Source organism: Aphanomyces astaci (assembly GCF_000520075.1).
Source record: "Aphanomyces astaci strain APO3 unplaced genomic scaffold supercont1.3, whole genome shotgun sequence".
NCBI classification, from domain to species: Eukaryota; Oomycota; class Saprolegniomycetes; order Saprolegniales; family Verrucalvaceae; genus Aphanomyces; species Aphanomyces astaci.
The window spans coordinates 1,451,030-1,478,767 of NW_009798266.1; the positions used below are offsets into that span (position 1 = coordinate 1,451,030).

General features: G+C 52.2%; 11 protein-coding genes across 14 annotated transcripts; 6 read left to right on the top strand and 5 right to left on the bottom strand.

Moving 5' to 3' along the window:
* Positions 1 to 279: 279 nt before the first annotated feature.
* Positions 280 to 1,193, top strand: H257_02083 (hypothetical protein). Its single transcript, XM_009825580.1, has one exon. It carries the CDS (start codon positions 319 to 321, stop codon positions 1,096 to 1,098), a length of 780 nt encoding a protein of 259 aa, XP_009823882.1. The 5' UTR covers positions 280 to 318; the 3' UTR covers positions 1,099 to 1,193.
* Positions 1,194 to 1,977: 784 nt separating this feature from the next.
* On the top strand, positions 1,978 to 2,457 carry H257_02084 (ribosomal protein L37a). Its single transcript, XM_009825581.1, has one exon. It carries the CDS (start codon positions 2,033 to 2,035, stop codon positions 2,318 to 2,320), a length of 288 nt encoding a protein of 95 aa, XP_009823883.1. The 5' UTR covers positions 1,978 to 2,032; the 3' UTR covers positions 2,321 to 2,457.
* A 2-nt stretch (positions 2,458 to 2,459) lies between these two features.
* H257_02085 (hypothetical protein) lies at positions 2,460 to 7,399 on the bottom strand. 3 transcript variants are annotated; one of them, XM_009825582.1, is made up of 9 exons: positions 7,050 to 7,399; positions 6,262 to 6,994; positions 6,073 to 6,185; positions 5,839 to 6,014; positions 4,725 to 5,776; positions 4,265 to 4,645; positions 3,825 to 4,191; positions 3,093 to 3,683; positions 2,460 to 2,970 (listed from the first exon to the last, which is right to left on the bottom strand). In XM_009825582.1, exons 1-9 carry the CDS (start codon positions 7,291 to 7,293, stop codon positions 2,596 to 2,598), a joined length of 4,032 nt encoding a protein of 1,343 aa, XP_009823884.1. In that variant the 5' UTR covers positions 7,294 to 7,399; the 3' UTR covers positions 2,460 to 2,595. The 3 variants fall into 3 exon arrangements, with proteins under 3 accessions (XP_009823884.1, XP_009823885.1, XP_009823886.1); XM_009825583.1 differs by having other exon boundaries at positions 2,460 to 3,683; XM_009825584.1 differs by lacking the exon at positions 7,050 to 7,399 and having other exon boundaries at positions 6,262 to 7,032.
* Positions 7,400 to 7,546: 147 nt separating this feature from the next.
* H257_02086 lies at positions 7,547 to 8,766 on the top strand (the record flags this gene model as incomplete). 2 transcript variants are annotated; one of them, XM_009825585.1, is made up of 3 exons in its annotated part: positions 7,547 to 8,300; positions 8,345 to 8,436; positions 8,491 to 8,766. In XM_009825585.1, coding segments are annotated over 3 exons (995 nt in total), but the record flags the coding sequence as incomplete, so codon positions are not given. The 2 variants fall into 2 exon arrangements, with proteins under 2 accessions (XP_009823887.1, XP_009823888.1); XM_009825586.1 differs by having other exon boundaries at positions 8,345 to 8,766.
* Positions 8,767 to 8,946: 180 nt separating this feature from the next.
* Positions 8,947 to 10,674, bottom strand: H257_02087 (hypothetical protein). Its single transcript, XM_009825587.1, has 6 exons — positions 10,504 to 10,674; positions 10,281 to 10,441; positions 10,114 to 10,220; positions 9,951 to 10,066; positions 9,746 to 9,894; positions 8,947 to 9,702 (listed from the first exon to the last, which is right to left on the bottom strand). Exons 1-6 carry the CDS (start codon positions 10,630 to 10,632, stop codon positions 9,552 to 9,554), a joined length of 813 nt encoding a protein of 270 aa, XP_009823889.1. The 5' UTR covers positions 10,633 to 10,674; the 3' UTR covers positions 8,947 to 9,551.
* On the top strand, positions 8,967 to 9,458 carry H257_02088 (hypothetical protein). Its single transcript, XM_009825588.1, has one exon. The coding sequence runs from the start codon at positions 9,028 to 9,030 to the stop codon at positions 9,259 to 9,261; it is 234 nt and encodes a 77-aa protein (XP_009823890.1). The 5' UTR covers positions 8,967 to 9,027; the 3' UTR covers positions 9,262 to 9,458.
* A 680-nt stretch (positions 10,675 to 11,354) lies between the features above and the next one.
* H257_02089 (hypothetical protein) lies at positions 11,355 to 13,449 on the bottom strand. The gene has a single exon (XM_009825589.1). The coding sequence runs from the start codon at positions 13,083 to 13,085 to the stop codon at positions 12,666 to 12,668; it is 420 nt and encodes a 139-aa protein (XP_009823891.1). The 5' UTR covers positions 13,086 to 13,449; the 3' UTR covers positions 11,355 to 12,665.
* A 2,711-nt stretch (positions 13,450 to 16,160) lies between these two features.
* On the top strand, positions 16,161 to 18,287 carry H257_02090 (hypothetical protein). The gene has a single exon (XM_009825590.1). It carries the CDS (start codon positions 16,239 to 16,241, stop codon positions 18,216 to 18,218), a length of 1,980 nt encoding a protein of 659 aa, XP_009823892.1. The 5' UTR covers positions 16,161 to 16,238; the 3' UTR covers positions 18,219 to 18,287.
* A 107-nt stretch (positions 18,288 to 18,394) lies between these two features.
* H257_02091 (hypothetical protein) lies at positions 18,395 to 20,474 on the bottom strand. The gene has a single exon (XM_009825591.1). The coding sequence runs from the start codon at positions 20,449 to 20,451 to the stop codon at positions 18,556 to 18,558; it is 1,896 nt and encodes a 631-aa protein (XP_009823893.1). The 5' UTR covers positions 20,452 to 20,474; the 3' UTR covers positions 18,395 to 18,555.
* Positions 20,475 to 23,372: 2,898 nt separating this feature from the next.
* H257_02092 (hypothetical protein) lies at positions 23,373 to 24,446 on the top strand (the record flags this gene model as incomplete). Its single annotated transcript, XM_009825592.1, has 2 exons — positions 23,373 to 23,523; positions 24,235 to 24,446. The coding sequence occupies 2 exons, from the start codon at positions 23,373 to 23,375 to the stop codon at positions 24,444 to 24,446; spliced, it is 363 nt and encodes a 120-aa protein (XP_009823894.1).
* A 272-nt stretch (positions 24,447 to 24,718) lies between these two features.
* On the bottom strand, positions 24,719 to 26,614 carry H257_02093 (hypothetical protein; the record flags this gene model as incomplete). The annotated part of the gene is made up of 1 exon (XM_009825593.1): positions 24,719 to 26,614. One exon carries the CDS (start codon positions 26,612 to 26,614, stop codon positions 24,719 to 24,721), a length of 1,896 nt encoding a protein of 631 aa, XP_009823895.1.
* Positions 26,615 to 27,738: the final 1,124 nt, after the last annotated feature.

Consider the following 27,738-nt stretch of genomic DNA (forward strand, 5'->3'; position numbering starts at 1 on the left):
GCATTCTACTGCGGCTTCCAACGTCTCCCAATGGTGTTTGCAATGGAGATACCCTCACAGCTCAGGAGGGGGAGGTGGTCGCCTTGGTCGCATTCCCCAGCACATACTATAACGGCAGGAAAGGTCGAATGGTGACAACCTGACACCATGTCGCTGGTACAGTGTACTTCGAAGTACTGCTGTACATATGTAAAGCTCGTTTCATGTGGGGGTTGCAGGTTTTAAAACGTTTCTAAAACAACCAACACTCTGACAATCCCCATCTTTGGGAAGCCTGTCGGCAGTTGTATCATTCATTGACAGGCCGATCGATTGTCGATGGCAGCAGTGATGCAGGCGTCTTCCACCTCCAGCAGCGATAGGCACCGTTCGTCATCCGTGGACAGAATGGTGCGGATGCCACCAGAGCTGCTGCTTCGACCACGTGCACATTCGCTGTCTCGAGCGTTCCGTTCCAAAGCAGCCCCGCCGCCGCCGCTGCCTGCTACGTTCCCGTCGAACCAATCCGAACGCAGCCCATCCAACGTAGAGGCAACGCCACAGCACAATCATGTACATTGGAAGCACGTGTCCTCCATTGTCGGTCACCAACCTTCCACATACACGGACGTGGAATCGTTCGACGACCTCGTTTACAATGTCGGCGGCCTCCAGCCAGACCCGACTCGATCGGTCATCCTCCACATTAACGACTTTCTCTCACGCGCAGCCACCCATGTTGGCTACGCCTACGAGGTCATGCCCACGACTACCTTGGATCAGTCACCGCTCACAGAGGACGACGTGGCATGCTGGCAGCGCCTTCTTGCCCATCCGTGGGAAGTCGACCATGAATTCGACGGTTGCACTAACGTTGATGCAGACACTGCTGAGGTCCTGATGGACTTCGCAGTGGTGCCTCCAGCCTTGCCGCCTCCAAAGTCGCTGTGGAAGCGATGGCTGGCCCCCCCAAAGTCCACGCGCCTTGTCCACGTCACCAAGACCCAGATGGCCCGCCTCCAGTGTCTGCAGTACATCGTCAACTCGTGCCTGACGTTCGGTGGCTTTCAATTCACCATCCACGATCTTGTGCGAGTGTGTTTTGCCGACGTGTGTTAATTTATTCAAGCTAAGTAAGTGTGGCCCCTTGTTCAACGTGAATGCCTTGGTTGAGTGCGAGATCAGACGTAAAGCATACTCCAACACATGACACAACCTCATCTCAATGGTTGTTCTTGGTGAAAGGAGAACGTGGCTGCAAAAGTGGTACTAGTAGCAACGATGGGGTGTATATACTATGCGACTGTTGATCGATGAATAGTCCTAGCAAAGACTCAAATTCTTCTTTGCACTCGACCCTGTCCAATGCTGGCATGTTTGCAACAGCCTTGGATTGAGGCTGATATATATCATGGGAAGAAGGACACTTACTTCACTTTGACATGTACACTAGTAATCGCAAGCCAAGTCCATACCTGTACTGTACTATTGAATTGCCAACATTGCAGTGAGGTCATAGAGAATGTAGAGTCTCGCTACGTTGGTGCCGTTAGTAAGACATGCGGGTTAGTTCTGTCCTTCCAATAAACCACGTGTCTATACATGCACCAACTACCAGGGCAAACTCGCATTCCGGCGATGTGTGAAAGAGTTCTCGCAAGGGCAACAACTCGATGGCATTGTGTTGTCGTGAAATTCGACCACCGACTTCAGAACGCTGTGTAGCTAGCCAAGTTCAGTCCACTTAGCACCTGCAGCTTGCACGGGTCGCATTGTCCAGTTCCACCAGTTTCCATGTGTGCATAGGTGACGAGGACATGTCAGCACCGAAGCAGCACACCCACCGTTCACACCTGTAATGTTGTCCATCGTTTGCGTCAAAGTTGCCAGTTGTATCCGGTGAATTGGAGGGATTATCCGGAAATTTCATGATTGGATACAAATTCCAAGTCTAAATTTAACCTCGAGTGGTTGGCTCTGGCGATTTGGCGTTGCGACCACCAATGAACGGAGCTTTGAGCTTTCACTTCCAAACACTTAAAAGGAAACCAACATGGGAAAGCGCACGAAAAAGGTCGGTATCTGCGGGAAATACGGTGTGCGATATGGTTCGTCGCTGCGTAAAGTGGTGAAGAAGATCGAAGTCTCCCAGCATGCCAAGTACAACTGCGTCTTCTGCGGCAAGGACAGCGTCAAGCGCGAAAGCACGGGCATCTGGAAGTGCAAGTCTTGCCACAAGGTCACCGCCGGCGGTGCTTACTTGTTGAACACCCCCTCGGCTGCCACCGTGCGCTCCACCCTGGCTCGTCTCCGCAAGGCCCGCGAAGCCAACATCGAATAGATCATCCGTATCCTTTCCTTGCTGGTTTGATGCTTTGCTGCCACCCACATGGCTCGCCGCCCATGGCCGATCCCATTTAAGTGTAATGAGAACGAGACTTCTCATAACCCCGAACACCTCCATGACCTCATTTCCAGATATGCCTCCGTCCATCCAACTCCTATAGGGCCGCGCACACAGGCAGCTCGCCCACTCCGCCGACACCACCATCATGGACTCTGGCAAAATTCTTATCTTAGGCTCGTACATCGTTGCTCGTACTGCGTCTACTACTACTACCCTTCCTTGAGGGACTCGATCGCATACTTGAGCATGTAGATCCAATAGTCGAGCTCGCGCGCGGATTCCAAGCCAAGGATAAACACTCGAGGACTCAACGACTCGGGCGTTGCCTGTGGCTGCATGCGGCACCACTCTTGTACGTCCAGTTGCAGGCAGTGGTACTTGACGCCGGCGGGGTCGTGGGTCATATCGCATGTGCTCACGCGGGCGTGGTTGAGTTCCATGCTGGTACTCCGGCCGCCGCCGCGGTGGTTGTCGTACTGAAGCAGCAGGCGGGTGTTGTGCAGCACCGCCCATCGCCGCTTCCACATGGCTGCACTGCCGAGGCGAAAGTGGCTGAGGACGCCGCCGTGCTTTTTCACATGCACCTTGTAGCCATCACAATCAATCAAACATCATTAGCAGCTTGGCGTCAAAACGAACCAACCAAACCCCCTCTGGCAATCGACGCCATCGACCAAATAAACATAACGGGGACGCATGTACGTACCATGCCAGCTTTGAGTTTGAGCACCGTGGACAGAGATCGAGTGATGTGGAGGTCCCCGGCTGACGTCCGGGCGGGGGCCGGGCCAAAGGGGGGAGGGGGGGCGACGTGGGGCGTCGAGTGACAGCGTACGGGCGGCGTGTGGGTGTTGGTCTGGGGAAGGGAACTAGGGGGGGCACTGAGGGGGGTGAGCGAGCCTTGGGCCTTGGCGAAGAACTGTTGGCGCATGGCTTTGGCTTTTTGCTCGCGGCAGTCGGCCAGTCGCGTCGCGAGCTTGTCGCACTGGGCGCTCAGCATTTGGCTGCGGATTACGTCTTGCATAAAGCCGTGGCAAAACTCAAACTTGGTGGTTTGCGACGGCACCTTGAGCCCTCCGATGAACACATCCACGGGCTGAATCATGGACAGCCGTTCCAGGGCGTGAATGTCAACCATAAACCGATCGACAGGCAACACGTTCTTGTCGGGTACGTTGGTGCTAGGGGGGTCGCCGTCGGTAGGTGGTTGCTTGGCAGGTTTGACGTAGTGGCCTTTGATAGGGTACACGGCGCGCACGGTGTCCAAGTCGAACGAAGACCCGATGACGCTGGCGGTCTATTTTAGAAACCACCAATGTAGCAATCAGTTATCGGTTAATATGAATTACACTTGGCTTGGCAACAAGCAGCCAACGGATGTTGTAAAGTGAATTCATCATCAAAAGGCCATCACTTGGTTCATATGTCAAGTGCTGACCTTCATGAGCATGTACTGGGACACTGTGAGTTGATCGAGCAGCGTCGTCAACACGCTCTTGATGGTTGGCGGGGCTACAAGCGCCATGCGATGCTTGAGTGGCGTCGACGGATCGGACGGATGTACAAACATGGATAACGCTTTGCGATGCATCGGTTTCTTCCCATCGGCCGCGGCAATTGCGGCGCCGGCATTGCCACTTGTTTGGCAATGATGGTGCAAGAGGGTGCTGCTGCTACTGCTGGACGGATGCGGCGCCAGACATCTCGAGTCGCTCGCGCTTCGTTCAAAGCTCGGCCGACGTCCCCGGGTCATGCCAAAGCAGCCCTTGCAATGTCGCATGGGTTCGCCTTGTCCCGCCAGGACCCTATCCATCACGGTGATGATGCCGGTGGTTGAGGCCACTATATATGGCCTTAGATGATGGAGATAATTTGTACTTGAAGCACTGTTTGGGGGTGCATGGAGCGCAAAACACATAGCCGCACGCCTTGCATCGATTCCGGTCGGTGGTCTTTGGGGGCAGTTTGACCTGGCAGCCAAAGCATGCGACCGCGCTCGCCTTGTCCGCCCACGCCACCTGCACGCGGGTCTCGCACAGCTGGGTCTTTTCGTCCACCCACAGCACCCCCTGGTCCTTCATCACTTTGATCAGCTCGTGCAGAAACAGCGGGTTGCCTTGGCTGCGGGACACGAGCAGGTTGGCCAGCTCGGTCGGCAGCGTCGGGATGTTCAAGATGCGCGTGGCCAGCATTTCAATCTGCACGGGCGTCATGCGTCCCATATGGCACGACGTCGTCGACGGCAGCTCCTTGAGCGCTCTATCGCATGTTTAAACCCAGATAATCATTTTGAACGTCATCACACACACACCAACAACGACACGAATGGGGAGTTTACCGCAACTTTTTCCGAAACGCGCAGCTGGCCGTGCGCTGCGTGACGGCCACGCTTGGCGGCCGAGACACAACGACCACGAGACAGTTGGAAAAGTACTTTGCCACGCTGATGGTGAGAATCCACGACTTTTCGTCCATGTACATGGCGTTGTCGATACACAACACGACCGGGTGGTCCCGTGTGACAGCGTACAGCGCACTGAGGAGGAGCATCCCGGCCACGTCTAAGTCGGATGGGCACCACAGACTCTCGCGCGCGTCAGACGCCCGAGACGAGTCACCGCTCTGGTTTTCCATCAAGTCGGTGGCAAGCAAATCGACAAACCATGCCGCCATCGCCGCGCCGGAAACGGCCGAGTCGCTGTCTTGGTTGCTCAGTGGTTTGTCGAACTCGACGCCGTCGAGTACGTCGTTGAGCACGTGCAGGTGGTCCAGTAGGTGCGTCTGCGGCGCCACTCCCTGCGCCACCCACGCGGCGATCGTCGGGCCCACCGCCTGCGAGGGCGGACACAGCTTGACCAGCACGTCGGCAAACACAACGTAGTCCTTGCCGGGGGTGAACGGCGTCGCCGTAGCAAACACGACGCGGGGGGACGGTTGCTGGGGATGTTCCGGAGCACCTACCTCTTTCGGCGATCGCAACGTGGACCGAATGAGGCGCGTCTTGCCGACCCCAATGTCGCCTTCGAGTAGGAACGCGCCGGTGGAGTGGAGCGGGTTCACAAGCTCGAGCTTAGCCCGGAGCGCCGCTTGGATGTCGAGGGCACCGGCGTTCTCTGGAACGCTGGTGCTTGAAGGGTGACCATCGTCGTCGTCGGAGGGCGAAGCGTCCGTGGCGAGTCGCGCCAGTTTGGCGCTGAGCCGGCGCTTGGCGGCGGTGACTTGCATGCTGTGCATGTTCTCCATGACGTTGATCGTGCGGGGCGTGTTGGTGGGCTTCTCCAAGTGATGTTTGATCACGTTTGACATGCGCGGGTACGGCCGGTGGATCTTGATGCTGTCATGTTTGCCCTTGACCATGATCTGCGGCCGTTCTTCAAAGTGCAGCACGTCCTACACATCAAGGGCACATGTGTCGTGATTTCAGCTACTAGTAGTACTAGTAGTTGTCATACTTCCGTGCTCAACTTGGTTGATTCGTCCGTGATCACGCCACCATGCTCCGACTTGGCGCGCTGCATGAGTCGCGCGGCCAAGTTGACAATGTCCCCCAGCACCGTGTACTCGCGTCGGTTGCCCTGGTGCCCCACGACCCCGCAGAACGCCGTGCCGGATGTAATACCCACGGACGCTACGGGCGTTGTTTATTGAATATGGGTTTTATTTACTCCTTCCTGCGACAACGTTACCTTTGAGCCCCAACGGCGTCAACGCCGCACATATCGCCAGAGACGCCAAAATCCCTCGGATCGGGTCGTTTTCGTGGGTCACGGGGGGCATCCCAAACACGGCAATCGCGGTGCTACGAGCCATCGAAAGGTATGAGCACTTGTGGGGAACGAGGGGGATGAGGGGGGAATGAGGGGGTATCATTGTACCTGCCCTTGTCGTCGACAAGAAACTTGTTGATAGTGCCTTCGTAGTCGTATATACACTTTTGCACGGCAGCAAACGCTGCGTGCAGCTTGTGGACACTGGCGACGTCGAGCATTTTGGACAAGTCGGCGTCGGCAAAGCCAAGATTGATAAACAACACGGTCACCTCTCTTAATTCCGAGCCCCAAAACTCCTCGGCGTCATCCAAGTACGGCCACACGGCGCGGGACACGTACTGCTGCATGCGCTTCTGGAGGGTGATGTCGTCCCTTGTGAACGACGCGCGGCGGCTCTGGCAGCGCACGGGATGCAGCACCTCCGTCACCCGGACGCATCCGTCGGTGGCGGCATGGCCGTGCTCGAGGATGGGGACGCCGGCAAACGACGAAGACACCAATGCCCAGCACTCGGCCGAACAGATCACGTCCCCTGGTGAGGCATGATGCTCGGCCCCAAAGGCCTGGATGAGCGCGGGCCCCACCCCCACATACTCCATGCGGGAAGTCGCGCCGTCGGACACGCCGCCGAGGTGCGCGATCGTTGCACGGCCGACCCCGATGCCCATTTTGATGCTCAGCACCACGTCGCGCGCAAAGGTCGCTTGGTGGAGGTGCTGCTGGATGCGCAATGCGCATTGAATGCAACGACGGACGATGGTCTCGGGGGTGTCTTCTTTCGGATTGATCAGCCAGAACACGATGATCGCGTCGCCGGCAAACTTGAACACGTCCCCGCCTGTCCACATGTGTGAAATACAGTGTCGTCACGAGATGGTAGTCGTTCTTCGTACCTTCGCTCGAGATGAGCTTGAGCAGCTGCTCAAAGTACGAGTTCAAGTACTTGCCAAGGCCTTCGGCCCCAGACGGTCCTCGTGCAGCAAGGGACTCTGTAAGCGCCGTGAACCCCGACACGTCGGCAAACATGCTCACGACTTCGGCGTTATGGGTGTCAGGGACCTCAACGCTATCGCGAGTTTCAAGGCGCCGCCGGACAATCGCCGGCAGGTACGCCGAGATGCGCATGTTCAGCTCCATGGCGTTGTACTAGTGATGCACGAATGTGGATGTCTGAATGATGTAGCCGCAGGAAGGGAAGTCTCGTCCGTCACTGAAGTTTGCAGATCAAGATGCGGTTGTCAAAATAGAACTTGGCACTTGCCGTTTCACGATCCGGATACCGACCACTGTGGCCTAAAATTACCCTAGTCACGTTTTAAAGTAAACCGCATTGAAATATCCGTATACTATAGGTACGATTTTCTCAGTTATCCGGATTATTTGAATTTCGGGATGGCGTCCCACAACCATGGTGAGGGTTGTTGCGGTTCGCATCAAGGTGGAGGCGGCTTGGCAGACTACGACATCCAGGGCGACGACCCAACGCTGTCTTCATGCTGCATCAAGGACATGAAAGAGCAGGCTGAATATGTCCGCATTCAAACAATCCTCCAGGCGCACGATGTGGCTGAGCATCGGCTAGCCCATCGACAACAAGCAACTGCTTCGTCCATTTCGTCCACATCGTCTCTGTTTCCACCGACACCAGCCATTTCCATGACATCTTTCGATCCGAGCAAGGGTGATGACGACGATGACGATGACCTGGACGAGTTCGACTACCTGCTCGACGACAACGAAGCAGCCACGCAACGGCGAGTGGCTCTTGAGGCCAAGGTCAAGCTGCAAGCACAAGGACTTGGAATCGTATGGGGCGACAAAGAATTCGCCGCTTTCCACACTCGTGTCACAGGAATGCAATGGGACGCCTTGGCGAAGCACAAGCAGAATCGACCGACTGTCATTGCGTGGCGCGCCACCGACCACGAGTCGACGATGGTGTTGAATGCGGCGCTGGTGGCCTGCGCCGAGCGATACCTAGGAACTTGTGTGTATGGCGTGTCCAGTGCATGTTCAGACAAGCTCCAAGCATTGTGTCACCGGCGCATCACCCAACACAACAACACAGTCGTGTTTGTGGCATTGAATACCCACAGCCAGTACCTTGCACATGTATCTGTCACTGCGTTAGACGATGCGAAATGGTATGTTGCCAAGTTGAGGGGTTCAAAAGTGATTTGGCATATAGGGAATGCGAAGTGCTACCGTGGCTGCACAAGTGCAACGTACTTCGGGAAACGTTTGAGGCCACGACGCGCGAAGCCGCCGCTGCCGCCGCGGGTATACAACCGATGGACAAGCAGCGAGCGAAAGGCTGATGTTGTGTGATACTAGGGGAAGACAACAGCAAGGACATTGTGGAACAAGGGTATGACTGCGGCCGTGACAAGTGTCGCCTCCGCCACGGCTATTATCACGAGCACGTGGGTCCGTCAGAAGAGTCTAAGCGCGACATCTCCGAGTGGCGCCGCGAACAAAGTTAGCGCCCATCATTCTGTTGAAATATCGAATGTATGTCTGCCTATGGTAGTCCAGAAATACAGCTGTAGTGAGATCCTTTCACAGACTCGTTTCGCGTGACAGAATCTAAATTCTATGATGCGATTTCATTGGTCACATTTCTGCGAAGTAGCCACGTTCTAACCAACGAACGGGTCACGCGACGTTGCGATGATGCCATTGGCTCCCACAGTTCAGTTGCGCACGTTCTGGTGGCCGTTGCCCAATCCGTTTCAGCCAATCAAAACAAATTACTTGTTTCATCAGCCAATGAAATGCGTTCTTGAAGGGTTCCATTTTTGTTTTGGTGGCAGGGCTTCAACATGAAACCCAAACTGGCACTTCGCGACTTTGAATACCCCCTTACGATCGATGGCTCTAGAATCGCTCGTCTTGAAGGTCGTGCCGCCCGTCCTCATTTCGACGGCCATGGGCTTGGCGCTGGTGAACAGCAACAACAACTCAACGGACCATGCTCCCGCTACGACCACCAAGCCGACGACGACGACACCAATCGGTCGCGAGTTTGCTCAGCCTCCGCCGTTGCCACCGCAGTCATCAAATCACCATCAGCATCCGTTGATGGGATGGAAAGGCACGCGGTAGACTGTGGGATAGGTCCCCGCACGACGACCCAACGCACCACGTCATCCCTCGACTGCCAAAGTGGACAGGTCGGCGCGAATGACGATTACATCTATTTAACACACTGCACATGGTGCACTCAATATACACCAACGTCCTATCACCTTCAGCATCCCCCAATTGGTTGCATTGCCTTGAATCATACTAGTACTTACCTGGTAGTATACCCATTGAGATGTGTAATGTATAAGTCTACATATACGTCTAAAAGTACATATATCGACGCCCGACCGTCCGTCTCCACGGCATGTTTACTTGCGCAGTTTCGCTTGCAGTCTGCGCTGAGCGGCGAGGAAGTCGGCTTCGCTGGGTTCGCTGCTTTTGGACGCTTTCTGCTTTTTCGTCGGCTTGTCGTCGTACTTGCCTTCCAGTTTGGCCACGAGCGAGTCCAAATTCGCACTTCTAAATGATATGTCATCGTGACATGTCACTTTGCCATTCGTACCGTTTGGCCATGGCCGCCGACGGGCCATTCCGCCCCCGAATCTGAGCCATGAGGTCGTCGGCCGCCTTGGCCTCGGCATCCATCTTCTTCTGGGAGCGCTTCTTCACCACGACGGTGGGTTTCTTCTTGAACGCGGGAAATAGCGGCACCTAGCGGACCTCTCTCTCAAGTGATGTGATCATCATCACGTATGGACAGATCGTACGGATCCGTCGTCGATGGCGGCTTGGATGATGTCGGCGAAGCGATCCACGTCCTCGTCCCGCGCGAGGATGACCACATCGAGGATGTTTTGCCACTTGCCCTTGTACTTTTCATACGCTACGCGACGAACAGCGTCGGAATACGCGTACATTGTGTGATATTACCTTGCAACAGATCTTTGGCTTCGTCGTCCGACCCGCGGTAGGTGGCTTCGAAGCTCGTGATGTCGTTTTCTGTCAATGGAGGAAATAGAGCGCGCCAATATTCCACCCTGTCGCGCCACATGACATTATGCACGTGAGTGACTCTATAAAGATGGCTGGGGGGTTACCAGTCATTGAACGATTTGGTATCTGCGGACGTGTCAGCGTCAATTTCGCCCGTTTCGTTGTACAGGGCTCGGGAGTCTGCGTTGCTCAAGACGGCGTGGATGGTGCAAAGCAACTGGAACTTCTCCGTCGCGTCGGCGTTGTCGAGGTTCTTGTCAGGATGCTGCGTGTGCAGATCACATAGTTAGGGCGGTCGTTCAAGGTATACGCCGCGCATGTACTTACGTGCTTTAGAGCCTGCTTCCGGTACGCCGTCTTGAGCTCGCTCTCCGTGGCCGACTGCTTCACGTGGAGGATCTTGTACAGGTCGGTGTGGCCGAAATGCACGCGGATTTGTTCCAACGTTGACGACATCGCGGCAAAATGCTATCCCAGTCGCAAAAGCTCAAATATTTGCTGCCAAAATACTGAAATTTCATGTCAAAGCAACGTACTTCGAAGTATTTGTTGAATTTGCAAAATGCGAGTGTTAACGCTATGCGCTAGTAGTACTACTAGTACTGTACAGTAGTACCGTAGTCAGTAGTATAGTACTAGGTACTATTTTATACTATTAATATTACTGTAATACTACTCGGAGTACTATGTACTACGTATTTAGTAGTATTTATATTTACGTAGTAATACCCTGGAGGTACAGTGGACTGGTCTACAGAACGTACGTACTATTAATACAGTATACTAGTATATAATAACTATTATAATAGTTATTATATCTAGTATTAGTATTATTAAAATAATACTAATACTGTATTAATAGTTGTACGCACACAAACGTTAGTGTACTAGTAGTAGTATTAAAGGTCGACATCACCGTGGCTGGAGTGATCCTCGATTAAGCACCGTCCAAGTGTTCGACTGCATCGTAACATACGTTCAAGCTAACGTCCGCGTCAGGTGCTTCAATGAGGTAACGTTAAGCAATGCCATCACTTGTTCACCAATTCTGAGGACGAGTTCACGAGCCTGCCTCCTGACTGTGAGTAAATACTGTATACCTATAGATTGATGGGGAACTTGGTTATCCGAATTTGTCCGGATAAATCGCCTCCCCAGTTGTGAGCATCGAGCAACTTCGAAATCCCGCAGCAGGAACGAACGGTTGGCGGCAACATGAATGGCAAGGAGACACGAGCTGTGGAGGATGAGATCGAAAAGTTGGAAACGTTGCGTCTACGTGCTGTAAAATCGCTCTCCGCTGCCGACAAGGCCGCCGCCGAATGGCGCACCCAAGCCTGTCGAACGCAACGCGCTCTTGCAGATGAGAGTGGAAGCAACCGCAACCCCGCGGTCGCCACAACACCTCACGATGGAGAACTTGATGCCTCTAGGGATATCGATGGCTTCATTTCGTGGATTGCCGCAACATTCCAGGTAAAGAATGTTGGCGGCCTGCGCACGCTTGCGGCGGCGTTTGTCGACAAACAGCTAGCCCCGTACGACATCTTTGTGGCCGCAGCCGAAAATGTGACCATCTTTTCCATGCCATTGAATGCGTCGTCGATTGACCTGCTATTTCCCAACAAGGCCACTGTGTCACCACAAAAGCCGCCAACGTTGCAAGCTGCTGGTGGCAAAAAAGGTACCAATGCCAAGCTGCCACCCCCGAGTCCAGCTCAACCAAAGAGACAACCGAAGCGAGGAACTAGCATCACTGCTGGCGAATCGATTGTACCAGCCACCCCCTCTCCGCCACCTCCGTCCAAGAAAGCCAAAACCACGGTAGATGCGCCTCATCCACCCATTTCGAGCTCGACCCCACGGACGACCACCACTCAATCATCGAAAAAAGCCCCAAGGGATCACAAGAGGAAGCCTTCCGCCCACCCCACCGCACTGACCGACGACTCGAAGAAGGACGCTCCGACCGTGCCGGAAAGCGGGCGCCGGCGACCTGCGCGCGAGGCGGCAACGCTTAGCAATTTCCTTCGTCGGGACCAAGACGACCGGTTGCGTGTCCTAAACATCGAGGGAATCGACCAAAAACCAGACGCTCCTCTAGAGTTCCTGGACGACGAAGACGACGAGGCTGATGCGCCGCCGGCAACGACGGACGAGACGCCACCGGCAGTCGACGAAGGCCGACGGCGACCAAGTGAGCGCAACGCGGCCAAGTTTAGCAACTACATTCGACGGGAACAGGACAACCGGCTGCGACTGCTCAACGTGGACGAAACCCCGTCCCCCAAGCCGCCCAAACAAGTTTCACCATCGTTGCCGACACCCGACGCCCTGCAAGCCGCGTACGACACTGCGATCCAGGCCAAACCATGGCTCAAGTGGAGCCAGTACTTTCACTCTTTTCTCCCAGCGGACACGATTCGTCGGCGGGCGTGGAGCGCGTCGCTGTCGCATTTCTTTGAGCGGCATGCGTTTACAATGTGGCATCAGTTCTTTCTTCTGAATCCGTCGAAAAAACACGCCGAACAGCTCACGGAGGCCACCCAAGAGTGCTTCAAGCTCGTGTATCGCCTGCACAAGTTGGAGGGCGACGCCGTGTTCAAGTTCCTTCTCCGGACGCCGCACCCCGCATGGCCGACGTTCTTGGCGGCCCCAATCTCACTCTCCGCCCTGCCCACTGCCGACGCCGTCGCGTACCTGACCGCCGAAGCGACTTCACGATTCCCTAGGTCCCCCACCCCCTGGCTGTACGAACCCATGCAACTTCTCCACGACATGGCCAACACAAGTACCAGCGTGCTCAAGATTCTGGGCATCCCCGTCCACTGGGCCGCGGAACTCGTCGCCCGACTCCAAGCGGACCGCGCGTACACGTTTGACGAGTGTCCATACATTGGCGTGACCATGTTTGGCGAAGACGCGCCGACGCACGTGGTCGAGGAGGACTACGCGACCCCGGCGTCCCGGTTTGCTTGGGACTGGGACCGAAAGGATGTCGTGAGCCGCGTCGGTCGCATGTAACTCGACGGATTTGAGCCTGTTTTCGGTCGTATGTTGACGTTGGCAACGTCGCCGTGTCTTTGTTTGGTTCTGTCCACCAAACTACTAACGTTATGTACTACCTCTGTTCGAGATTAACAGTGTAAGTGCATGATTCAGCATTTAGAACAAACAAAAGTGAATCTTTTTTTACCAAGATATATTGAGATGGGCACTGTAGTAGTTAGTAGAAGAAGGCGAAACCCAATGAATTAATTGCTTTCGCACCAGAATTCAACCAATCATGACAGCAACACACGAAAATAGATCTATTACAATCACCCATATGAGTTTGACCAGGAGGCTGCGGGAAATGACTCGGCGACATAATTGTTACCTCTCTGCCACGGTTATAGCCAATCGTTTGTAAGAAGCAAGGTGTGATGGACTCTGATTGGATATTTAAAAGGAGCAAGGTGAGCCACCTTGCGAATTCCATTAACAAGTCAATTTCAATCAAAATTGACATATCCGAACATCTGGTTACGTTTCCCGGGTATGCAAGAGAATATCCATCAGTGCCAAAATGCCCGCCAAACCAAACCTGTTGAACGAGGATCGGCGTGTAGTGCTGCAACACCTACTCACACGCGTATCTCTAGACAACTCGCTCACCTATGGAGTATTGAACAACTTGAGCACCTTGATATCGAACATGAGGATGGCGACGAGGTGATGGACTTGGTTCAACTCCTGGGATAAAATATATCTTGCAATTTGTATGTAATTATTTTTATTTCTTGTTCCTTGTACAGTAGTAGTACCAATCGTGCACTCTTGACTTCTCCAAAATTCTAAACAATTGATAAAGCATAGGTTAACTGTAAATTCAAACTTCATTTTTACGGTTGCTATTTTGGCACTATCCGGACTCTTTAGTCTGAACGCGGTGGACATTTTACCCGGCTAAGTTCGACAAGTATAAGCAAAAAATACTTTTTCACAGTAAGCTTACAACTAGAGTGGACTTGGGCATATCGCAGTTAAAGTGGGGGGTCATCGTCACACATGGTGGAATAGCAACAAACCCTCCGGATAGTGCAAGAGTTTCAATTCTATATCCGTAACTTCGAATTGAAATAGAAATAAAAACATGCTCGATTACTACCGGTAGTATAGTATTCACGAACAGAGGTTGTACATAGGTAGAGGGCATATGCATTGGTTATAGTCATGGGGTGCAATGTGAAGCCCTGCGTGCTATATACTACAGTGTAGTACTCGTACGATGAAAGTGGGGGGGGGCACAGAAATACTCGAGGGCGTTTGGCTTGCACTTTACAATCGACACTGGTGATCAATAGGAATAGGTTTTTGCTTGTCGTCGTTGTACAGTACTACCGGTAGTAATACGGGCCATAATCTGTCGATGATGCTTGGGCTGCGGCTTTACAGCCGACATGAACCAGCTGCAGAATGTGAAGTTTCTCTGGCAACATAATTGATCCATGCGCCGTCAGAATTACTACTATTAAAACGGCCTTTTTTTACAATAAAAGCCGGATGTGCTTGGTCCATATCCGTACATGTGTGTACTTTGACTAAAGCTTCATCAAAAATACTAAAAAAAACTACGAAATCTTGCGGTATTGAATGGACTATTTTGGACCTCTCTTAAAAACTGAAAAGGTCAAAAATGGACTTCAAAATCCACTTCAAAGTCAGTGCAAGCCACGCTTTGAGATTTAAAAGTGCACGTCACAAGTTAATTAATGGATCCTCATTTGATACTAGGGAGGGGTCTGGTATCACGATTTGATATATGCGAGATTTAGAATAATTCACGATTTGATATATGCGAGATTTAGAATAATTCCCTCATTAACATGAAAAACAGTTCCACAGTTGTTTTGACCCGAAATACTGTTTCAATGACGGAATTATTACATCCGGAAACACCTTTTCGCCAGTAGCCCTGTGACCTGGGTCTGCGTCCTACAGTACCCCCGGAGAGTACATACGATGCTAAAACTCCGGCGTTAACTGTATCGCAAGTGGTTAGCCAAGTGGTTAGCGATAGCTAACCACTGAGATGCACTTAACCCCTAGTAAGAGGTGAGGTGGTCCTAGCATACAAAGTTCCATATAAACACTCATATTGCAGTATTTTCTGAGAAAAACAACAGTGGAACTGTTTTAATGAGGAAATTGTACGATCTGACGGAATAATCGAGTCGTCTCTGCTGGTTGCAGTGGCGATTACTCTTTCCTGATGGACAGTGAGTGCTGAAGGTGAAGGACGATGTGCAATTTGATAATTGAGTACTGAAGGTGACAGATGTGTATGGCGATGTGCTACAGTATTTGATTGGTCAATTTGATTTTGTTTTGTTCGTTTTTGATTGGTCTATGATTTTGAGGTAACACCAGTTGTACCTTTTGACGTGGTTCTTAGAATCTGGACTACATTTCCCTCATAAAAACAGTTCCACTGTTGTTTTTCTCAGAAAATGCTGCAATATGAGTGTTTATATGAAACTTTGTATGCTAGGACCACCTCACTTCTTACTAGGGGTTAAGTGCATCTCAGTGGTTAGCGATAGCTAACCACTTGCGATGCAGTTAACGCCGGAGATATAGTATCGTATGTACTCACCGGGGGTAGGACGGAGTCCCAGGTTACAGGGCTACTGGCGAAAAGGTGTATCCGGATGTAATAATTCCGTCATTGAAACAGTATTTCGGGTCAAAACAACTGTGGAACTGTTTTAATGAGGGAATTATTTGAATCTGGACAGAGGCAGGATATAGTCCGCAGTGTGTAACCCTCCTATGCCATTCGAATTACCTTAGGATACGTGATATCCTAAATCAGAACGCATTCGGGTAATTTTACCAAGCAATGCCTATCAAAAGGTGAGGCAATCTAGGACAAATTAGGACCTCCTTCGAATGAAAAGGCGTGACGAAAGCATTGCGAATGGCAATCATTACTGTCCGCAGTTTCCACGGACATGTTGCTCATCATCCCCACTTAAGAATTCACTTCATCTAAGTAACCACCGTTCTCGACATCGAGCATGGTATCTCTCACGAAAGCGTTGGCCGTCTTTGGCCTTGCCGTCCTTGCCCAAGCCCAGATCCCGTCCTTCTTTGACGACAACGCGCAAGCTGAAAGCATTTGCAACACGGACGAGTCTCAAAACGTCGTGTGCTACAAGGACTCTGAACCTGCCAAGGTGTCCAAGTCGTCGGCCGTGGCCCGGCTGAAGATCTCCGAGTCGTGGTGCACGGGCTGGCTGTTTGGATCCGAAGGCCACCTGATCACCAACAACCACTGCATCAACAACGACGCCGCCGCCGCCAACACCCGCGTCGAGTTTGCCTCCGTGACTCCTGGATGCCAGGATTCGGTTTCCTTGGGCAGCAACCCTGGTGTGTATGCGACAACGAACGTGTCGTTGATTTTGAACGACGTCAAGTTGGACTTCGCCCTGGTCAAGCTCAACCTCGTCGACGGGTTCGACCTGTCGCCGTACGGGTACCTCCAGGCGTCTGAGGCATCTGTGAACGTCAACGATACAGCCTACGTGATGGGGCATCCATACGGAAAGCCTCGTCGCATTGCGATGGTCAAGGACGGCACCACAGCGGGTCGCATTACAACCACCAATTACACCGAGCGGGTGCAGACCGACTGTTACAACGTGGACCGCTTGGGCCACAACTTGGACACGGAAGGCGGGTCGTCTGGTTCGCCACTGATGAGCGCCACGAGCAACCTCGTCATTGGGCTGCACAACTGCGGGGGGTGCAAGGCCTCTACAAGGGCGTACGGCTCCAACTATGCGATCAAGATAACGTACATTGTCAACCTCCTTCGTGAAAAGAATGTCCTCCCCAAGGACGCTGTCAAATCCAGCACAACCGTTTCTCCTACGACCACGCCTACCACCACTGCCCCTACTACAACGGCCCCTACTACTACCACGACCCCTACTACCACGGCCCCTAGTACCACGACCCCTACTACCACGACCCCTACTACCACGGCCCCTACTACCACGGCCCCCAGTACCACCGCTACCCCTACCACCGCTACACCTACCACCACGCCATCTACCACCACTGTTCAATCTACCGTTGCACCAGTCCCATCCAAGTGCTCCCCCATCGAAGACAACACGGATTACGCTGGCTTCGATGTGGCGTCGACGTCGCGCGCCAACGCAGCCGACTGTTGTGTCGACTGCGATAGTATCCCCGGATGCAAATTGTTTGTCTGGTCGCCCTTCAACGGTGGCACGTGCTGGTTGAAGTCTCAAGTGGGCACCAAGGTCACGAGTGTCGGCGTCAAGTCGGCCGTCTTGACCAGCCCCGTGACCACGTCAGCTCCTCCCCCGACCCCGCCCCCCAGTCTCTGCTTGCCAGCCAAGGCCAACTACGATTTCCCCGGCAACGACATCTCGTATGTATCGAGTCGGCAGTTCAAAGACTGCTGTGCCGAGTGCACAAGCACCTATGGCTGCAACTTTTACGTGTGGACCGACTACAACAGCGGCACGTGCTGGCTCAAGTCTAAACAAGGCAGCGACAAGGTGCTGTCGTTTGGGTCCCGTGCTGCGTTCGCCCCTGGTGGGGGTGTCGACTCCACTTGCTCGCCCGTCGAGGTCAACACAGACTACGCTGGTGTAGACATTGTCGGCGTCGCGGGCCCCCTCGATACGTGCTGCGACGCATGCAAAGCCAACTACAAGTGCAATGCGTACAGCTGGTTCAACGGCGTGTGCTACCTCAAGGGCAAGCGCCACGGAGCGTCCCCCAATTCGCATGTGCAGTCGGCACGCGTGTACAAGTGTGCGGCACCACAAGTCAACACGGATTACGTCGGCAACGACATTGGCAGCGTGGTGGCTGAAGCTGCCGAAGACTGCTGCGCCGTGTGCCGCAGCACGGCCAAGTGCAAGGCGTATTCGTACGCGCAAGGGGTTTGCTACTTGAAGAGTGCCAAGGGGGTCACCAAATCGAATGGTGGCGTCACGTCGGCCACCGTCGCGTAGTAGGCACGATGCTATAGAGAAGTGACCGTGTTCTATGTACTAATTCCACAACTCCATGTTCTGTCGCCATTTGCCAAAATGTGTCCTGTGAATTGGTAAAATGGTACTTCGAAGCGCTGCACACTGATTGACAAGTTGCCCACTCAGTGGACTGAAACAATTTGCAAGTGCATTTTGCATGTGTCACTTGTACAGTAACGATGATGGTACTGTAGTTTATTTGAACGAACTGATCCAAGTTACAATATGGTACTGCACACATCGAATATGTCGGCTATTTTTACTAGTACAGAACCGGGTAGTAATCCGTAACGGCGGTAACGTTATACCGATTCCACTACGCGACGGTGGCCGACGTGACGCCACCATTCGATTTGGTGACCCCCTTGGCACTCTTTAAGTAGCAAACCCCTTGCGCGTACGAATACGCCTTGCACTTGGCCGTGCTGCGGCACACGGCGCAGCAGTCTTCGGCAGCTTCAGCCACCACGCTGCCAATGTCGTTGCCGACGTAATCCGTGTTGACTTGTGGTGCGGCACACTTGTACACGCGCGCCGACTGCACATGCGAATTGGGGGACGCTCCGTGGCGCTTGCCCTTGAGGTAGCACACGCCGTTGAACCAGCTGTACGCATTGCACTTGTAGTTGGCTTTGCATGCGTCGCAGCACGTATCGAGGGGGCCCGCGACGCCGACAATGTCTACACCAGCGTAGTCTGTGTTGACCTCGACGGGCGAGCAAGTGGAGTCGACACCCCCACCAGGGGCGAACGCAGCACGGGACCCAAACGACAGCACCTTGTCGCTGCCTTGTTTAGACTTGAGCCAGCACGTGCCGCTGTTATAGTCAGTCCACACATAAAAGTTGCAGCCAGGGGTATTCGTGCACACGGCACAGCAGTCTTTGAACTGCCGACTCGATACATACGAGATGTCGTTGCCGGGGAAATCGTAGTTGGCCTTGGCTGGCAAGCAGAGACTGGGGGGCGGGGTCGGGGGAGGAGCTGACGTGGTCACGGGGCTGGTCAAGACGGCCGACTTGACGCCGACACTCGTGACCTTGGTGCCCACTTGAGACTTCAACCAGCACGTGCCACCGTTGAAGGGCGACCAGACAAACAATTTGCATCCGGGGATACTATCGCAGTCGACACAACAGTCGGCTGCGTTGGCGCGCGACGTCGACGCCACATCGAAGCCAGCGTAATCCGTGTTGTCTTCGATGGGGGAGCACTTGGATTGAACTGGTGTGGTAGATGGGGCTGTGGGAATGGTGGTAGGTGGAAGGGTAGTGGTGGGAGTGGTGGTGGGAGTGGTGGTGGCTGGCGAAGGGGTGGTAGTTGGGGGCGTGGATGTAATAGTAGTAGTAGGAGTAAGTGTTCCGGTGGATTTGACAGCGTCCTTGGGGAGGACGTTGTTTTCACGAAGGAGGTTGATAATGTAAGTCATCTTGATAGCGTAGTTCGCCCCGTACGCGGTGGTGGCAGCCATGCATCCCCCACAGTTGTGCAGCCCAATGACGAGGTTGGTGGTGGCGCTCAACAGTGGCGTGCCCGACGATCCCTTTTCTGTGTCCAAGTTGTGGCCCAACCGGTCAACATTCAAGCAGAGCGATGGCTTCGCCTCGGTGTAGTTAGTGGTGGTGATACGACCAGTGGGAGCGCCATCCTTGACCATCGCGATGCGGCGAGGTCTTCCATTGGGATGGCCCATCACGTAGGCCGTGTCGTTCACTTTCACAGTTTGATCCGACGCTTGGAGGTATCCGTACGGCGTCAAGTCGAACTCGTCGATGAGATTGACCTTGACCAAGGCAAAATCCAAAGCTCTGTCGCTGAAAATCACCGTCACATTTTCGGCTGCGATCTTGCCGGGGTGGCTGCCCCTACTTGACGAATCTTGGCATCCCGGAGTCACGGCGTCAAACTCAACGCGAGTGAATGCCGCGGCGTCGGCCGAGTTGATGCAATGGTAGTTGGTCATCAGGTGGCCTTCGGACCCGAAGAGCCATCCCGTGCACCACGACCCAATGTAGTTTAATCTCAAACGCGCTACGGCCTTCGACTTGGACACCTTGGCAGGCTCCGAGTCCTTGTAGCACACGTTATTTTGGGACTCGTCCGTGTTGCAAATGCTTTCGAGTTGCTCGACGTCTTCAAAGAAGGCCGGGATCTGAGCTTGACCAACGGTTATGAGTCCAAGGATGGCCAACGCTTTTGTTAGAGATACCATGCTGGTGGGGTTACTTGGACGTGGTAAATACTGAAGTGAGGACAGTTATTGCTGTAAATTATCCTACGATTGCCGCTAGTGGTGTTTGTCACGCCTCTTCAGTTGACTCTGGAATCTGGGTGCAGGTACTATCAGGTCGTACAGTAACTTCTTTTCATCCCACGACGGCCTCATCCGGGCCCTGCGACTAACAACCTCCTTGCACTTCACCCACGTTAACCCCTCGAACTTCACCCACGTCCGCATCTGCGGCGACAGTAGCCTCCTCATGCAAGAAATGAAAGGGCTCCACCGCGTACGGCACTACGAGTCTCCTATCTGCAAGCCCGAACGCTCACTGTCGCCCTCCTATTGCCTTCTCCCACAGACCACGCGAATCCAACCAGGCCGCCGACTTTCTCTCAATACATGCCGTGGATTTCTGCATGACTTACAGATCCTTGGCAGCGGATTCACCTTTGACACCGCGGCATTTTACGACTACCAGTACTGTAACGTTATCTCGAACTCGACCTCTTAAATGTATGCATCCAACCCAAGCTAACACTAAGTGTAACGTCCGGCCCAGCACAACTCCGAATAGTTTGGTCTATGTCTTCACATTGCCATAGCTAAAAATTGATCTTTTACTGCCGTCAAGGATAAATTGCAGCTGTATCGTTGTTACTCCCTGAGTTCCGATAATCTGAGAACGGGCTCTGTTACTAATAACGTTCCAATTTAAGAGACATGGGACAATTTAAGGGACATACCGATTTCAGTTGTGAAGCAATACCTTTTTAAGTCAATACTCTCCTTGATCCCATACATGAATTGACCCATTGGCTCTATAAATACATAACCCGTTGTGGTTGAATATGTACCTGACATAATATTATACCCTAACCACAAAAAATGTATGCATGGATGAATACTACTGAAGTACGATCAAGCTTAAAATATGTCCCTTAATTGTCCCTTACTTTTGAGGTGTTTTGCTTGGAAAATGGGACAATAGGACAAGATAGATACTATGAAAATCGATGTTTCAGTGCTTCCTGGAAAGACCTGTGTTTCCTATTGAATTATCAGTTTTCAGAAGTCGAAACCCATTCCTCAGTGCCGAGCTGCTTCCATTTCCCGGCAGAGAATCCAAAATATCTCGCTTACAGTAGTCGACAGCTGTGAGGGGGCTTCTGATAATATGTACTACGTAGTATCGATTATGCAAGGATTTTTCTCAGATTTTCACATATTTTTATGCACAGAATGAAAACCGCGTTTATTAGATATGGACCTTTATTACTACGTACTTAACATTGAAGATGTGTTTAAATGCTCACTTTGTAGCTTGGCCTGTTAGATACAATGTTCATATTAACTGTTTATCGCTAGCATTTATGCAGCGATAATTATTCCCAAAGGCCCCCTCACAGCTGTCGACCACTGTTAACAGTAAATTGGAACTCTACGTTACTTTTAGTACTTCGAAATAGTACAGTACGGAGTATTGTGCGTTTCACTCGTTTTGGCTATTCACACCAGTACATTCCTTCATAAAAACAGTTCCACTGTTATTTTGACCCGAAATACTGTTTCACAGTCAATAAGGATCATAAGGAATTTTGTATGCTCAGACCACCTCACATCGTACTAGGGTTAAGTGCATCTCAAGCGATGCAGTTAACCCCGGAGATGTAGTATCGTCGTATGTACTCACCGGGGGTAAGACGGAGCCCCAGGTTACAGGGCTACTGGCGAAAACGTATATCCGATGAAATAATTCCCTCATTGACAGTGAAACAGTATTTCGGGTCAAAACAACAGTGGAACTCTTTTAATGAGATTTATTCTTCACACCATAAAACTGGGTGTTTGTTATTAATACTACCCCAGTGTTTTAGATACGGAGTAATCCGTGCCGTGGTAAACTGTAAGGATGTCACGGAACGTTACAGAATGTAATTATAGGGAGGTCGTTTATGCAACTCACTCACTTTTCCACATTTGAAAAGTGCAAATCGAAGTTTTATTGGAGATTCGGTATGAATTTCCGGACCCCGTCTCGCCGAGCGAAGCGAGCACCAATCTCTCCCATTGGTCAATCCGAAATTAATTGTCGCTGATTGGCTACAATCCATTTTCGAGTTTCTACTGGAAAGGGCGAAGTGGATAATGGCCAATCAGATATCTGCTATTTTCGGGAGCGAATTGCACAATGGATATTTATTTCCCTGGATCGTCCAACAATGGCAGAAATTTTTCACGATCGTCAAAGCCGGGTACTAATCTGGTCCGAAATAGCTGTCTTACCGGTCTTCCTATTGGTGGCATTTTTATAGATTAGCTCTGATTTAGAAGCTGATTGGCATACCAAAAAGTGCAGATCTCTGCTTTGATTGGATAGTTTCTTCGCTTTCTAGTTCACTTTTTTATTCCGGTATGATGCTCGTCACCTATAAACTACCAACTTTTCACAAAATTTTCTGACGTCTATTTCGTATTCATTACTCATTAACCAGAAAAAGCAAGGTGAAATAGGCAATTTTGTATGCTGCGCAAGGTGAACCACCTTGCGAATTCCATAAATAATTCTGAAATTGTACAGATTCAATTAAATATATCTTCAAGTTTGTATTGATGATTTTTATTTTTCATGTGCCTGTCTCTTTTTGGAATTCGCAAGACAGGTCACCTTGCGAATTCAAAATTGTCCAATTTGTCCAATCAGATGTCGTGAAATCACGAAAATCGCTGTGTAGATTCATCACACCCTGTTGCGATATATTCTACTTCTGTGATGGCGGTTGATGCAAGGAGCATTGAGATAATTATGTAGGCTGCGTATGAGAGCAAGATCATGCGATGTGGTATCCCGGACTCGGTCAATTCGAACAGGTCTAGACTTCAGTAGCATTACCACTTGCCTGTTAAACCAATGAATGTGGACATCCCTCATTCCACCATCAGTCCGTGTCGGTGCCGTACACCTCCTTACTGGAGTAGTCACGTGGTTGCGCGGGCGGGTGGCGCAAGACGTCTTGGTGGCACCCATCGCATGTGCTGAAGCCGCCACTTCAGCACTTGCGATGGGTTCCTACTGTACCAAGACGTCTTGCGCCACCGCATTGGCCCACCAGAGCCGTCACTGCATTGCGACCCAACCGAGGCCACAACATAATGTTAGCTGTAAGGGGAGAACCATAATGTTAGCTGTAAGGGAAGAACCACATTGGATATAGTCGGAGTGAACTCATCAGTGCACAATTCTCTTGAGCAGCATCACACAGAGCTCTACAAAATTCAAACACTTCAAAATTGTAACCTCTTCTGCCAGTATTATAGCCAATCGTGTGTAAGAAGCAAGGTGTGATGGATTCGGATTGGATATTAACAAGGAGAAAGGTGGCTCACCTTGCGAATTCCATTAACAAGTCAATTTAGGCTGACTTAATTATCTTGAAGATGTATCTGTCGGAGGATTGAAATTCGACTGGTGTTGTCGCGAGCCAGAGTGAGGCTGCTCCACTCCAAGTTTGGCGGCACTGACACAAGGAAACTGTGGGAAAACGTTCAATAAATCTGGATACCGTTCAGCCAAGACTGAAAACCGTTCAAGTAAATTTTCTTCCCGTAACCCTGTAACCCCGGGACTTCGTCCTACGGTAGGACGAAGTGTATAATGCTAACTAAATCCCCTAGTATGCGTTGAGGTGGTCAGAGTACAAAAAATATGCCTAATCTAACTAGAGTTTATTAGATTGAACGGTATTCAGATTTGTTTTGAACATTTTTCAGGGTTAGTCACTGACACAAGCTCCGAAGATGGGTTCCGTATCAACTGCGCCCCCCACGACGAAGATGAATGGAGCGAGTTCTCCATCGACCCCCACGCGTTTCGCAGCGTCGGGCCCTGCGGTCGCTGCACGATGGTCAATGTCAACCAAGCCACTAGCACGAGCCGGGGCGCTCCCCTCAAGCAGCTGGCATCGAGGGGAAATCCACTTGGCCAATAAGCAGCATTCAAGGCGAGCGAGGAGGTGGCACAATGTCGGATTTATGTGGGGGATAGCATCACCGTGCCAACGCTCCAGTCCATGGACGACTTAACGTTAAGTAAACTTGAATCATAAACAAGTCAAACTTGACTATCCTCTAGTATGGGGCAAGGGGGTAACAACATGCTACTACGTAGTACTTGAATTATGATATGGCGACGAACGACTGAACCCGAGCTGGCTCCTTCAGATGTGTCGTAAATAGATTTTGTACGTTATCGTTACTTCCACTACGCGACGGTGGCCGACGTGACGCCACCATTCGATTTGGTGGCACCCTTGGCACTCTTTAAGTAGCAAACCTCTTGCGCGTACGAATACGCCTTGCACTTGGCCGTGCTGCGGCACACGGCGCAGCAGTCTTCGGCAGCTTCAGCCACCACGCTGCCAATGTCGTTGCCGACGTAATCCGTGTTGACTTGTGGTGCGGCACACTTGTACACGCGCGCCGACTGCACATGCGAATTGGGGGACGCTCCGTGGCGCTTGCCCTTGAGGTAGCACACGCCGTTGAACCAGCTGTACGCATTGCACTTCTCGTTGGCTTTGCATGCATCGCAGCACGTATCGAGGGGGCCCGCGACGCCGGCAATATCTTCGCCTGTGTAGTCCGTGTTGACCTCGACGGGCGAGCAAGTGGAGTCGACACCCCCACCAGGGGCGAACGCAGCACGGGACCCAAACGACAGCACCTTGTCGCTGCCTTGTTTAGACTTGAGCCAGCACGTGCCGCTGTTATAGTCAGTCCACACATAAAAGTTGCAGCCAGGGGTATTCGTGCACACGGCGCAGCAGTCTTTGAACTGCCGACTCGATACATACGAGATGTCGTTGCTGGGGAAATCGTAGTTGGCCTCGGCCGGCAAGCAGAGGCTGGGGGACGGGGTCGGGGGAGGAGCTGACGTGGTCACGGGGCTAGTCAAGACGGCCGACTTGACACCGACGCTCGTGACCTTGATGCCCACTTGAGACTTCAACCAGCACGTGCCACCGTTGAAGTACGACCACACAAACAATTTGCATCCGGGGATACCATCACAATCAGCACAGCAGTCGGCTGCGTTGACACGCGACGTCGACGCCACATCGAAGCCAGCGTAATCAGCGTTGTCTTCGATGGGGGAGCACTTGGATGGGACTGGTGCGGTAGATGGGGCTGTGGGAATGGTGGTAGGTGGAAGGGTAGTGGTGGGAGTGGTCGTGGGAGTGGTGGTGGCTGGCGAAGGGGTGGTAGTTGGGGGCGTGGATGTAATAGTAGTAGTAGGAGTAAGTGTTCCGGTGGATTTGACAGCATCCTTGGGGAGGACGTTGTTTTCACGAAGAAGGTTGATAATGTAAGTCATCTTGATAGCGTAGTTCGCCCCGTACGCGGTGGTGGCAACCTTGCATTCCCCGCAGTTGTGCAGCCCAATGACGAGGTTGGTGGTGGCGCTCAACAGTGGCGTGCCCGACGATCCCTTTTCTGTGTCCAAGTTGTGGCCCAACCGGTCAACATTCAAGCAGAGCGATGGCTTCGCCTCGGTGTAGTTGGTGGTGGTGATACGACCAGTCGAAGTGCCATCCTTGACCATTGCGATGCGGCGAGGCCTTCCGTCGGGATGGCCTATGAGGTAGGCCGTGTCGTTTACTTTCACAGCTTGGTCCGACGCTTGGAGGTATCCGTACGGCGTCAAATTGAACTCGTCAATAAGATTGACCTTGACCAAGGCAAAATCCAAAGCCCTGTCACTGAAAATCACTGTCACGTTTTCGGCTGCTATCTTGCCGAGGTGGCTGCCCCTACTTGACCAATCTTGGCATCCAGGAGTCACGGCGTCAAACTCAACGCGAGTGAATGCCGCGGCGTCGGCCGAGTTGATGCAATGGTAGTTGGTCATCAGGTGACCTTCGGACCCGAAGAGCCATCCCGTGCACCACGACCCAATGTAGTTTAATCTCAAACGCGCTACGGCCTTCGACTTGGACACCTTGGCAGGCTCCGAGTCCTTGTAGCACACGTTATTTTGGGACTCGTCCGTGTTGCAAATGCTTTCGAGTTGCTTGACGTCTTCAAAGAAGGCCGGGATCTGAGCTTGACCAACGGTTATGAGGCCAAGGACAGCCAACGCTTTCGTGAGAGATACCATGCTGGTGGGGTTACTTGGACGTGGTAAATACTCAAGTGAGGACAATGATTGTTATAAACCATCGTGCGATTGCCGCTAGTGGTGTTTGTCACGCCTCTTCATATTTCATTTGACTCTGGAATCTGGATGCAGGTACTATCAGGTCGTAAAAGAGATTACTGGTAATCTCTTTTCATCCGACGACGGCCTCATCCGGGCCCATCGATTAACAACCTCCTTGCACTTCACCCACGTTCGCGTCTGCGGCGACAGTAACCTCCTGAAGAAATGAGCGGCCTCCACCGCGTCCGGCACCCCGGACTACGAGCCTCCTATCTATAAGCCCGAACGCTCACTGTCTCCCTCCACTGTGCCTTCTCCCACAGACCACGCGAATCCAACAAGGCCGCCGACTTTCTCTCAATACATGCCGTGGATTTCTGCGTGACCTACATATCCTTGGAGCGGATACACTGTTGACACAGCGGGAGGCAGCTACATTTTACGACTAAGTACCGGTGCAGTACACGTTATCTCGAACTCGACCTGTAACGTCCGGCCCAGCACATCTCCAAATACCTAAATACCTACTACTACTCGAAGTACTACGTACTTCGAGTACTAGTATAATAGAAGTTTGGTCTATGTAAATGGCCAAAAGTTGTGAAAAGCACAATACGTAGTGTACTACTAGTACTAGTACACTACTACGGAGTACTGTACCTGGTACTACGTACTTGGACGAGCCGCCCTTTGAAAAATAAATACGTGAGACACATATCTCATTGAAGATGTGCATAGGCCTAGTATATCTCCACAGCTGTTATCCTACTTTTTCGACGGCGACAATGAAGTCAAATAGAGCCCATTAATTGACCGCTCCTACGACGACCTAACCCCTTTGCACCTATCTTGGGCTGTTTTCATTGGCTATAATTCATTTTTCTCAGATTTTGAGAGCGATACAAACTCCAAGTTAAGGCACAGGCCTCGTCTGGGAGCGGCACGGCCTACGGCCTACCTGCCGCTTTTCCCGACGAGAGGAAAAGATAGGAAGTCCCCGTGGGGCACGATGGCGTCGCGCCACAGCGCTCGCTTTGGTGCGAGTCGCTCTACACTCTATCTACGCTACGCTACGTATAAGT

Excerpts from the sequence above, each read along its gene's own strand:
- H257_02083 (XM_009825580.1), top strand. The coding sequence starts at position 319 with ATGGCAGCAGTGATGCAGGCGTCTTCCACCTCCAGCAGCGATAGGCAC.
- H257_02084 (XM_009825581.1), top strand. The coding sequence starts at position 2,033 with ATGGGAAAGCGCACGAAAAAGGTCGGTATCTGCGGGAAATACGGTGTG.
- H257_02085 (XM_009825582.1), bottom strand. The coding sequence starts at position 7,293 with ATGGAGCTGAACATGCGCATCTCGGCGTACCTGCCGGCGATTGTCCGG. Across the intron at positions 6,015-6,072 it reads GACGCCGTTGGGGCTCAAAG|CGTCCGTGGGTATTACATCC; the intron begins GTAACGTTGTCG and ends CAACGCCCGTAG. Across the intron at positions 3,684-3,824 it reads CCCAGTACATGCTCATGAAG|ACCGCCAGCGTCATCGGGTC; the intron begins GTCAGCACTTGA and ends TTTCTAAAATAG.
- H257_02088 (XM_009825588.1), top strand. The coding sequence starts at position 9,028 with ATGGCTCTAGAATCGCTCGTCTTGAAGGTCGTGCCGCCCGTCCTCATT.
- H257_02087 (XM_009825587.1), bottom strand. The coding sequence starts at position 10,632 with ATGTCGTCAACGTTGGAACAAATCCGCGTGCATTTCGGCCACACCGAC. Across the intron at positions 9,895-9,950 it reads CCGCCATCGACGACGGATCC|GTGCCGCTATTTCCCGCGTT; the intron begins GTACGATCTGTC and ends GAGGTCCGCTAG. Across the intron at positions 9,703-9,745 it reads TCGGCGGCCATGGCCAAACG|AAGTGCGAATTTGGACTCGC; the intron begins GTACGAATGGCA and ends CATATCATTTAG.
- H257_02089 (XM_009825589.1), bottom strand. The coding sequence starts at position 13,085 with ATGGTCACGCCAATGTATGGACACTCGTCAAACGTGTACGCGCGGTCC.
- H257_02090 (XM_009825590.1), top strand. The coding sequence starts at position 16,239 with ATGGTATCTCTCACGAAAGCGTTGGCCGTCTTTGGCCTTGCCGTCCTT.
- H257_02091 (XM_009825591.1), bottom strand. The coding sequence starts at position 20,451 with ATGGTATCTCTAACAAAAGCGTTGGCCATCCTTGGACTCATAACCGTT.